Raw genomic sequence first — 12,376 nt, 5'->3', positions numbered from 1 at the left:
GAAATGCTTAGGAAAACCAAAATAAAAAATGCTTTCTACGCCAATAAAGGTGCTAATTAGTGCCTTCTGCATATCTTGCGGCGTCTTCTCCAGCACCACATTCTGCAGGGTTAAGTGCGGTGTCTGCTGTCTCAGATGGCATGGGTCCATCCAACAGCAAGGAGGGTGAGTGGAGACCCAAGGATCGAAAAGGGAATCTCAACTAGCATTTCAACCAGTGCTAGGGGATATCTTAAGTGGGCCAGAGGAGTTTTGTTTTATCTTTCCTCACTTTCTCTTCCAAGTCAATCTTTAGGAAACGTGGTGACAGTAGGAATTTTGTTGCCTTTCTTGAGAGCTTGTTTGAAGGTTCTAGCAGGGGAGCACAGGTACTCGTATACCGTTGACTGAAAACCGGCCCGTCTCTGTTTGGGGAAGGCCGTCCTCTCTGACCAAGTGTGCAGCTTCAGGAGGGACGCACATGGAGCGGTGAGGGAGGAAGGGAACACCCACTAAGCCAGCCAGATCAGCGAATCAACCCTGGTGATCAGTGGGGTGACAGATGTCACAGCCAGATCACCCTCACATCCATTTTGTTGTCTTTCTTTACCTTCAGTGCATTTAGAGAATAAAATCTGATTCAAAAAAGAAAACTAGAGGGAGTCAGGTGGTGGCACAGTGGGTTAAGTGCAGGTGGCGCAAAGCACAAGGACTGACGTAAAGATCCTGGTTCGAGCCCCTGGCTCCCCAACTGCAGGGGAGTCGCCTCACAAGTGGTGAAGCAGGTCTGCAGGTGTCTTTCTCTCCCCACCTGTCTTCCCATGGCCTCTCCATTTCTCTCTGTCCTATCCAACAATGACGGCATCAATAATAATTACAATAAAATAACAAGGGCAACAGAAGGAAAGAAAGAAAGGTAAATCAAGAGCATATTGCAAAGAAAAAATGGAGGAGACTGTATTAGCTCTAAGCCCCAGAAGCACTGAGGATGGAAATAAGCAGGACTTCAGCAGTGAGCATGGTCACAGGGGGGCTGCCTCAGAAGCCAGAGGAAATCAGGTCACAGGGACAGTTAGTGCCCTTACAGCATTCCCTGGTGTCACATTCTTTCTCTGATCCAAGGCCACAGACTGAACTGCTTCCTGGAGCCAGGCAGGTCACCACCAGTGAGCCATACAGGCAGTGGAGAGAGTTAAGGGGACTGGAAAGCACACAGATTTGTGCTCAGCAGAGTCCTGGACTAATGAGGAAAGAACCCAGTGCCATGAGAGGTGGACAGTGCTGGATGCAGGGAGAGGACATTGGGACAGACCTCCGCCTATAGGAAATACACCTTACAAATGAGATAAACTCGGCCAAATGGAGGCAAATGTTTTCATCATTAATGGTCATACGCTGAAGATATGAATCCATCGGTCAATGTCCATGTCCAGCGAGAAGCAATTACAGAAGCCAGAACTCCCACCTTCTGCATCCCATAAAGAATTTTGGTCCAAACTCCCAGTGGGGGAGAAATGTTAGGGGGAAGATGCCCAGAGGGTTCTGAACAACAACTCCATCAGGACCCGGAGAGAGAAGAGGAAAAAGAGAGGGACATTTGGATATAGTAATAGGTGTAGATGTGACTTGGAAAAAAGAAGATGGGACCATGGGTGGGCAAGTATATAAAAATATAGACAGATCATTTTAGAAATAATAGTTAACCTGGGGCCGGGTGGTGGAGCACCTGGTTGAGCACTCATGTTACAGTGTGTAAGGACCCAGGTTCAAGCCCCCAGTCCCCACCTGCAGGGGGAAAGCTTTGCAAGTGGTGAAGCAGTGTTACAGGTGTCTCTCTATCTCTCACCCTCTCTATCTCTCCCTTCCCTCTCGATTTCTGACTGTCTCTATCCAATAAATAAATAAATAAATTTTAAAAATTAATAAAAAAAAGAAATAATAGTTAACTCATATCTGCAGTCTTCGGAAAACTGCTGTAACTTCCAATGGCGTGATTGGGGACACAAACCTCTGGTGGTGGAGACAGTGAGGAATTATACACCATTATCTTGTCATTTTGTAAGTCACTATTAAATCACTATTAAACTCAAAAATATGAAAATTAAAAAATTAAAAAGTAACAAAATATATCTAATTAAAGAATTAATATATTGATTGCTTACTGAAATCATGATATCTTGGAAATGTTAGATAAATAAAATATTTCATTACAATGTAAAAACAAATAATTGTTTCACACTATCTTGTGCAAGACTGTTAACCACCCAGGTCCTACTGCTGGGCTTGGCCTACAACATCTCCAAACTCACAGGAAAGTGGATGCACAGTAAAATTACCACCCCCCTCAGAATTCAAGGAGTCAGAGTCAAATGAAAAGCAAAAAGTGAGTGCACAAGGACTCAGGTTCAAGCCCCTGGTCCCCACCTGCAGGGGGAGCTACACAAGTAGTAAAGCAGAGCTGTGGGCCTCTGTCTTTCTATCTCCCTCCTCCCTTCTCAATTTCTTTCTGTCTCTATCCAATAATAAATGATTAAAAATATGTAGAAAAAAAGCAAGGGGGACCAGGTGGTAGTGCAGCGGGTTAAGCACACGTGGCACAAAGTGTGAGCACCAGAGTAAGGATCCCGGCTCCCCACCTGTAGGGGAGTCACTTCACAGGTGGTGAGGCAGGTCTGCAGGTGTCTGTCTCTCTCTCCCCCTCTCTGTCTTCCCCTCCTCTCTCCTTTTCTCTCTGTCCTATCCAACAACAACAATAGCAATAATAACAATAACAACAAGGGCAACATAATTGGAAAAAATGGCCTCCAGGAGCACTGGATTTATAGTGCAGGCACTGAGCCCCAACGATAACCCTGGAGGCAAAAAGAAAAAAGAAAAAGCAGTAAACCACATTATTTTTATTTATAATTTTATTGTGATTTTAAAAATCTGGCTTGTCTTAAGAGTTTTTTCAAAATGTATTGCTGGGCTAGTGTGGGTTTGCCTCTTCCTGGGCACATACTCTCTGGGTTGGAGAGAATTCGACCGGAGCCAGCCTGGGCTGCTGCTCACTCAGCTACCGCAAGAGAGATGACTCAGGAACAGACTCGTGGTGGCGAGGCAGTGCAATTCTTTATTGCTCAGGGAGCCCAGGCTTTTAAAGGGCAGACCCAGAAATGGCAAGTCGGAAACAGAAATGGCTAGGAAAGGGGCGGAGAAAGGCAGAAGGGGCTGGGAAGGTAGAAACTTCCTTAGCAACTGTAGCGAGGGTTTTAACTGGTAGGATTAATACTACCCTGCAGGCAGGGAGGGTGTTGAGGGTAGAAAGAAGATAGATCAAAGGAATGGAATGGGTGGGGATCTTTCAGGCAAAACAATGATTATGTAGATAGGCCATAGTATCAGGAATGCAGGGTGCTTTGTGAGGCACCTCACAATTTCCCCACAGTGTATCATTTTATCTGGCTGGGTTTTCTCCAAAAGCTAAGCTTGGCAGCAGTAAAGACAGTGCAGTCTGAATGCAATGGATGGAGAAAGACATTTCTGTCGTTTTCAGACAAGATCAGGAAGAGTCTAGGAAGTCAAATAAATTCTGCCCCACTAGAGAAAGACAGAGACAGGCTGGGGGGTATCTATCCACTTGTCAATGCCCATGTCCAACAGAGAAGCAATGACAGAAGCCAGACCTCCCACCTTCTGCTCCCCATAATGACCCTGGGTCCATGCTCCCAGAGGGATAAAGAATATGGAAGCTTCCAATGGAGGGGATGGGACACGGAACTCTGGTGGTGGGAACTGTGTGGAATTGTACCCCTGTGATCTTACAATCTTGTTCCCCATTATTAAACCACTAATACAAAATTTAAGAAAAGAAAAGAAAATAGAGCAGAGAAAAGTACATAAAAAGTAGTGCAAAATATATGATGTTAATGTCATTTGGCTTCATATTCTATGAAATCATAAGAGCATGTGGTCATACATTCCATTTAGAAGATAATTATATTTATGCTAAAATTCTTCCAGGTCTCTTAGTTTTAGAATTAAGTCGGCTTTTTAAAATCTAGTTTAAGCAAATTTATTTTGACTATTAGTCATATCAGTTAAAGAAAATACTTGTGGATGCAAAAAAAAAAAAAAAAGATGTCTCTCTATCACTGAAGATGGAATTCAGGTGTGCGTAGTACCCCACCTGTTCCCGGATCATTCGAGATGACTGGGCCTTTGGGAGCTGTGAGGTGGGAGGTGCAAAGGCCTTGCCCCAGCCCGTGCTAACACAGTGTGAAGCTTTCAGCTGGGCAGCATTCTGGGGCCCCTTCCCCTACACCCTCCAGACTCGACCCCAGTGACCTAGTCAGCCTCACTTACTCCTGCTGGAGTTTCCTCTTTGGAGATGCCTGAGCATCGATGGCAGGGCCATGCAGTGTGGGCCACAGAGCATGTCTACCGTGGGAACACCTGCGTGGACCCTTGGACCCCTGGAAGAAGCCCCGAGTGAAAGGTTATGGATATTTCTGGATGTTTCCTTTTGTACAGAGTTTGTGACATTTCTGTCAGTCTGAGCCAATTATTCTCACCAATATCTGGAAACGGACCATTTCTTCTCTGATAGTTTGAGCAGTTTCCCGTGGCCACAGCACCAGACCCCTGGCTCAGAGATGCATCACCATTCACGAGTTCTAGGAAATCCAGAGCAGCAGTGAAAAGAGCAGTGGCACTGATATAATACGCAGTTCAGTGTCCTGGGGCCACGGCGTGTTATAAGAGAAAGGAGGTGTCAGAAACACTAAACAGTCACAAATGGAGTCTGCATTTGTGAGTTACATGCGAGTCAGTAGAAGAGAGGGAAATGGTGGGAAGGAAAAAAGAGAAAAAAAGGGGGGTCAGGCGGTGGCACACCTGGTTAAGCACACACAGTACAGTGCGCAAGGTTGCAGGTTCAAGCCCCTGGTCCCCACCTGCAGGGGGCAAAGCTTTGCGAGTGGTGAAGCAGGGCTGCAGGTGTCTCTCTGTCTCTCCCTCCTCTCTCAATTTCTCTCTGTCCCTACCCAATAAATAAATAAAAATAAGTTTAAAAAAAGAGAGAGAAATGCTCAGAAATGAAAACCATTTTGTTCCCATTTTGGACAACTTATTATTGAACTCCTCATGGCATCAAGCCGCGACCACTGAAAGACTGCTCTGTGCTTGCAGCTGTAACCTGACCAGGAAACTGGCGATCAGACTTTCTCTGCTGTGACAGGTGCAGTCATCCAAGGCGTTCTGGTTTGAGAAACTCTGAGGCTCAGTGCAGCATGCAGAAGAACTGCAGTAGACTCGCAGAGACGGCTCAGACACAAGTTTCCGTGCTGATAGGTAGTGTGCAAACTGAACCCCAGAAGTATTTCACAGGGAGAAAAAACTAAGCAGGAGAACAGTGTAGAGAAATACGTTTCAGCTGTTAGAATGCGGCATAATCATATCTCTAGTAAAACTCCTTCGTGAAGCAGGGCAGCAGGTGTCTCTCTGTCTCCCTCTCTATGTCCCCCTCACCTCTCAACGTCTCTCTTTCCCTACCCAATGATAAATAAATAAATAAATAAATAAATAAATAAATAAATATTTTTTAAAAAAGAGAAAAAAAGATAATTAATAATGTCTGAAGTGGGAGTGACACTAAAAGTAGTGACGCATATGCCATATGTCTTTAAGATCTGTCTCACAGAGAGGTTTTTTTTTTTAAGTTTTTATTTATAAAACGGAAACACTGACAAGACCATAGGATAAGAGGGGTATAATTCCACACAATTCCTGCAACCGGACCTCCGTATCCCATCCCCTCCCCTGATAGCTTTCCTATTCTTTAACCCTCTGGAAGTATGGACTCAAGGTCATTGTGGGATGCAGAAGGTGGAAGGTCTGGCTTCTGTAATTGCTTCCCCGCTGAACATGGGCATTGACAGGTGGATCCATACTCCCAGCCTGTCTCTCTCTTTCCCTAGTGGGGCAGGGATTATAGAATTCTCTTTGGTGGTAAAGTCCCATGTGTTTTGGAGGTCAGGCATGATTATATTAATCCTTTTACCACCTCTTTAACGAAAGTTCCTGTATTCCAAACTGAGTTGAAGCCATTGCTCACTCACACCTCAGTAATACTTCTGTACCCCTGACCTTTTGACCAAAGTTATTCCTCCCGTCAGCCGGGTCACTGAGCCTTTGAAAAAAATAGCTGCCATCGGGTGGGGGTATAGCATAATGGTTATGCAAAGAGACTTTTATGCCTGAGGCTCTCAAGCCACAGGGTCAATCCCCCACACCACCATAAGCCAGAGCTGAGCAGTGCTGTGGTAAAAAAAAAAAAAATAGCTGTCATGCCTGTAGGCGTGGGGACACTTCAAGAGCTCGGCAGATTTCTGTGTTTCTCTTTCCCTCTGTCTCCCCCACTCCCCCTCTCAGTTTCTCTCTGTTCTGTCAAATAAGATAGAAAAAGGGGGGAGTTGGGGGCACACCTTGTTGAGCATACATGTTATCACTAGTAAGGACCTGGGTTCAAGCCCCCGGTCCCCATCTGCAGAAGGGAGTGGCTTCCTGAGTGGTGAAGCTGGTCTAAGGTGTCTCTCTTTCTCTTTCCCATTCTCTCTCCCCGTTCCCTCTCAATTTCTCTCTGTCCTGTCAAATAAAAAATAGCATAGAATGAAGGGGGGATGGCTGCCAGGAACAGTGGATTTGTATTGCTTGCACCAAGAAAGAGATAGAGGAAAAAAAAATACCTGCAAGTTGTAAGTGTTCCTGTCTCCACGCCAGAAATTCAACATCCCACACTAACTTCACAGTTTGAGAGCTAATCAAGGAGGCTCTGTGGCTACAGTCAGACTGCAGACCCCTTCATTAAGTTTTGGACTTTTCTCATGTGTTTCAATCATTCAGATCTATTTTCCCAAAACATCCCCCAACCTGCATCCTTTTTAGTGGCGTTTAAAGCTTGCTGCTCTTACAGAAGTGAGGGGTGGTCACACTTCCTGGTTTATACCTATCACACATTTGTGCTCAAAAGAGCCCCAAGAGGGAGGAAATAAGACTGATACACCTTGTGAGGACCTTGTACTTATCTCAGTCATTCCCAGTTCAGAACATTCCATAGGTTCTGAACACCAAAACAGCCCTGGCCTGGCTCTCACTGGCATCCAATATTAAGTTCCTCTGCTCTGTGTTCAGAACAACTAGCCAAGCAGACGAGACTTGCTTGTCATCTTAGTCATGTGTACTGCCTTCTCACAGAGTTTGTGTTTCCCATACCCCAGTACATCAATATAAACTTACCTACCTGCCTTCAAGCAAACTAGAAGACCTTTTATGGGTAACAACATGGTGCTTGAGAAGAAATAACAGCAACAAAACAAATCAGCCTGTGGCATTGCCCTGTCAGTGGACAATGTCTTGAATCTTTCTAAGGTTTAGTGTGCCTCTCTATAAAGTGAGATTTAACAAGACCTATTTCTCGTATTGTTGTGACTATTAAGAGATTGTGTATGTAACATGCTTAGCACATTTGCTCATCAAAAGTCAGTGCTATATTAAAAATGACTGTTTTTGCTGTAAATATTAAAGGGAATGATCAGCTCCTGAATCTCTCAGTGTCGGATATGAACATAGACAAATCACGCAACTCCTGTGAGTTTCAGTGTTCTTACCTGAAACAAATCAGCATAGACCCTAATTTGTAAGACTATCATAAGGATTCAGTGAGACAAATGGATAGATGGCATCTGGTTAATGCTGGGTCACTCATTTGTCTGGATTGCGATAGGCATTATTTTATGATATCTCTTTTCCATCACTTTCTTTTTTTAAATTTTCTCAGTGATTCAATATTGATTTACAGAATTACAAGATAACAAGGATACAACTCCACACTATTTCCACCATGAGAGTTCTCTATCCCCATTCCCTCCATCGGAAGCTGTAGCAGTTCTAAGGATGTAAATATGGGTTAACTATTATTTCTATAACCATCTGCCTATATTTGTATATATTTCCCCCTTTTTTCCTGTGGCCCCATCTTCTTTTCCTTTCAAGTCACACCTACACCTATTACTACATCCAAATGTCCTTCCTTTTGTCCTCTTCTCTCTATGGTTCCTGATGGAGTTGGAGTTCAGAGCCCTCTGGTCATCTTCCTCTGTCACTTCTCCCCCAGTGGAAGTAGGGACCAGCATTCTTTTGGGGAGCAGAAGGTGGGAGGTCTGGCTTCTGTAATTGTTTCTCCACTGGACATGGGTGTTTGCAGGTGGGTCCACATCCCCAGCCTGTCTCTGTCTTTCCCTCATGGGACAGGGCTCTGGGGAGGTGAAGTTTCAGGACACATTGGTGAGGTTGTCCACTCAGGGAATCATGATAGTGTCTGCAACTTGGTGGCTGAAAGGCAGTAAGATATAAAAGAGGACAAAATGACTAATGAACAGGAACCAAAAAGTAGTAGTAGGGCAGATGAGAACAGGAATCTTAGGGTGGAAAGGAATGTGGACGTCTAACTGAGGTATGTTCCTAGGCCTATGACTATCTTAGTTTATGCTTGAGTTTGTTAGTTAACATAGAGGTGGAAAAAAATATTGTCTGGGAAGATGGTGTCAGAGTTGAGAAAAGGGCTAGGAAGTTGGGTTAGGGCAGAGAGTAGCTCCCAGTTGTGAAGAAAAACTATGAATACAATTCACTGTTTGCCTCATCTACTTGACCTAGGGCTCATGTCTATTCATATTTAGTACAGAGCCTGTGTGAGCTCTGAGTCCCTGTCAATCTGAGCTCACAGCAGGGAACATTCTAGGCTGCATTCATTTCAGGACCTGTCTTCCTTGAGTGGCAAAGTAGGCTGACCAGCCTCCTTTCAGAGAGTGGGGCTGTTCCTACCATTGCTGCTCTACATGGAGGGCAAGGTCCTGGAGAGGCAGGCCCACAGAGGGCTTTTGATGATGCTCTTGATGGATGTGACCGGTGACGTCCACCACTTTCATTAGGAAGCCTTTGTTGACTATTTCATTCGCCCCTCATTTCCCTCTTCATTGAGAAAATGTTACATCTCTTCAAGTTCTTGTCCACACAATTCAGCTACTAATTACATTCTGTCTTGTTCACTCTAGAAATGCCCATACAGTATCAGATATGTAAACCAATCCTATGTTAGTTCATTGCACAAGGAGAACATCTTCCATGAGATGAAAGGGAATGAAATTCACCTCTCCTCTTTCTGGTTGCAGTTTCTTTGCAAGAACAAGGAATGGTCCCAGTGACTGTGAGAGACTACATGAGGTAGGTGACAGATTGGTGTGACTTTATTCCTTTATTGGGCAGCCACACCTTTCAACTCTCAAGTGAACTTAGGATACCTTCTCATGAAGGTCATGACTCTTGAGATCTTGGGGTCTGGAAATCTAGGCCAACTGCCTGCAACATTTTCACTGGCTTTGAGAGAAACAGAGGTCCTTCAAATGTCATAAAGGAGTACATCTGTGAATTCAACAGATTCTGGCTTGAGGGGAAAGTTAATTAATATGTATTGAGTAAATGGAATTCTAATTTAAGTCAAGTCTTCATGAAGATATATTTGTCAAACCATTATATTCATATTTCCATTATGGTCAGTGTTATTCATTATAATGTTACTAGCTGACCAATAGTACATACAATTATTAATGTTTGGAGAGAGAGAAAAATGAGAGTCCTTAGTTGACTAGCTCTCAAGGGGGTTCCCAAAAGGGGCTACATGAGCATCACCCGGGTCTTTCATGGAACTGAAAACTTCTGAGCCCCCTCAGTGGCCTCTGAATTAGAAAACATAGGCACATAATGGGGCCGGGTGGTGGCGCACCTGTTTAAGCACACACGATACAGTGGGCAAGGACCCAAGTTCAAGCCCTTGGTCCCCACCTGCAGGGGGAAAGCTTCATAAGTGGTGAAACAGGGCTGCAGGTGTTGCTCTGTCTCCCTTTCACTCTCAATTTCTCTCTGTCTCTATCCCAGCTATCTTTATTAAATACTAAGGCAAATTCACATTTAAGTAGGATAATGTGATCTCCTTGGGAAAATTAACCTCTGCACAGTATTTACTGGCAAATTCTTATGTTGATGATTTTCTGCTGTATTTGACGAGACTTGATATGGCTGGAATTTGCTACTGTTAGAAGTAGATTGCTACAGGAGCCCTGGGGACAGCACTTAGAGATTGCTAACCATGCAATAAGGACCCACCACACAGACACAGACACAGATACACACACAGATACATACACACAGAATACATACACACGCACACGTGCACAGACACACACACGCACACACATTCACACACACACACACACACACACACTCACACACACAGCCATGAGGTCAGAATCACTTCGGCAGCCACTAGCTTTCCCTCCTTCACTATGTGATTTCAACTTCTTTCCTAAAGTTGGCTCCAAAGGTTCCCCAATGACTTGCCATCTGTCACAAGTGAGACGTTCTGTCACCTTCATAATGAGCACCTAACACTCTGATTCTCACACCTTCTGCAACACAAGGCTCTTGAAAGGAGAAGCACTGGCTCTGTCTCCTTCAAAGGCATGGGCACTGTGGGGTTATTAGAAATGGAGAGAAACCAGGGCTGTTTGCTCTGGGGAGACTCACAGTGACCTCCCAGGAGAGGCCGTAAACCGGGACATCTCATCATTGGTGTTTCCTTCCCAACTGTAGGTCTCTGCATCATTTTTCAGAAACCCCCTCCCTGTCCAGAGGGACCAGTCTCAACTCCTGCTATTCCGCTGCAAGTATACCACAAAGGTATGGGACTCCCCCAGGCACTTTTTACACAGAGAAATCATCCCCTGCAGTGGTGGGTTTCATGAAATTATACGTAGGTCCTGGAGAAATACTTATTAGATGGGTGGATAAGAGAATGAATAAAGGGTTTCTAAACTCGTTCTGGCAAGCACAGTCTGAAAGAGGCAGGGAAACTGGGCTAGATTATCTGTAGGGAGATGGCCAAATACACCATCGGCCCAGCACTTTATGACATTCTACACAGAGATGAGAGGGGAAAAGGGAGGGATACATATACTAGCCATAACTGGTCTTCAAGTCATATTTCAAAGGGGGAAATGCAGAATTCAGAAAAATATATAAAGCATGTTACTAATTATGAAGTAAGCAAGTGGACATTGCAAACCATTCATGTAACTACAGAGAAAAAAATAATGTGTAAGGAGACATCTATATGTGGGAGAAAGAGAGTCAAACTTTGTGGGGTTACCACCAAAAACAAAAACCTTGTGTGAAATATACTCTTTCTTTAGTGGGTTGAATGTATTACTTGAGCAAGTAAATTTAAGTAAAGAAAATAAAAAGTCAGTGGTACTGACTGTGTTTAATGATGACTTAGACATTCCTGGTCATGAGATTGTGAGCCTTTGAAGTAAGTCTCCCCTTTTCGTTCATGTTCCCACTTTACCTTGGGTGTGTAAACATGGAGATGAAATTTCCCCCAATTGCTCCCTGGCTTCTCCTCAGCAGTATTAGAACCATCCAAATAACACTGATCAATTAGGAGGATAAAAGAATGAATTTAAATATACATGTATGGAGAATCTATCAATAAATGTGCATATGTTCCAAAGTTAACATGGCAAGTTGAGACTATATGAAGAATGGAGTAGGGCCTGGGGCTTCAGGGAGAGAAGGATGGACTACATATGACAAGGGAAGAGTGACTCAGAGTTCCTGGGACAAATTCCTCCTGCTTGCTCACTAATGTGTCCTGGAGCCTCCCCTCCCCAGAGCCCTGCCCCACTAGGGAAAGACAGAGACAGGCTGGGGGTGTGGATCCACCTGCCAACACCCATGTCCAGTGGAGTAGCAATTGCAGAAGCCACAACTCCCACCTTCTGCTCCCCATAAAGATCTATGGTCCACACTACCAGAGGGATAAAGAACAGGGAAGCTTCCAATGGAGGGGATGGGACATGGAACTCTGGTGGTGGGAACAGTGTGGAATTGTTATCTTACAATCTTGTTAATCACTATGAAAACACTCAGAAAAATAAATTAAAACTCATGATTTGTAATTAAGTGTTGGTCCTGTTATATAGAAAGGTTTCTCTGTGACAGATCATCTGCCCCAAAAGTCCTAATTTGTGATAATGCGACTGTCTAGGGAGAGTTAAGACTCTCATGTGCCTACAGGGCACATGATTGGCCTCATCTGGAAACAGTTCCTCTCCCAAAGGGACATGTCCTGGGAAGGCCAGTTCCGAGCATCTTGGGAAAGTCCCTCCTTTAAGGAACCTAATGAGATCCCAGAACATGCTAGAAGTCCCGTAAACATTTGGATTAGTGGGCAAGGTAGAAATTTTGCCTATACATTCAACAAAACAACAAATTAAATTCAGAATTCTTGCAAGGATTTTTTTTT

The 12,376-nt window shown here is 44.2% G+C and overlaps 2 protein-coding genes across 2 annotated transcripts in view; both read left to right on the top strand.

Moving 5' to 3' along the window:
- Window positions 1-12,376, top strand: part of PPP1R17 (protein phosphatase 1 regulatory subunit 17) — a 749,123-nt gene that overhangs the window by 612,859 nt on the left and 123,888 nt on the right. The window lies entirely within an intron of this gene.
- Window positions 1-12,376, top strand: part of ITPRID1 (ITPR interacting domain containing 1) — a 95,847-nt gene that overhangs the window by 10,421 nt on the left and 73,050 nt on the right. The window contains exons 4-5 of the mRNA XM_016191658.2: window positions 9,186-9,237; window positions 10,663-10,749. Of these exons, the coding sequence (XP_016047144.2) occupies window positions 9,186-9,237; window positions 10,663-10,749 (139 nt within the window). The remainder of the gene's footprint in view (window positions 1-9,185; window positions 9,238-10,662; window positions 10,750-12,376) is intronic.

The sequence above is a fragment of the Erinaceus europaeus genome, chromosome 8 (genome assembly GCF_950295315.1).
Source record: "Erinaceus europaeus chromosome 8, mEriEur2.1, whole genome shotgun sequence".
Taxonomy (NCBI): domain Eukaryota; kingdom Metazoa; phylum Chordata; class Mammalia; order Eulipotyphla; family Erinaceidae; genus Erinaceus; species Erinaceus europaeus.
Note: the sequence above shows the minus strand (reverse complement) of the source record. Positions and strands in the feature narration are given on the sequence as shown.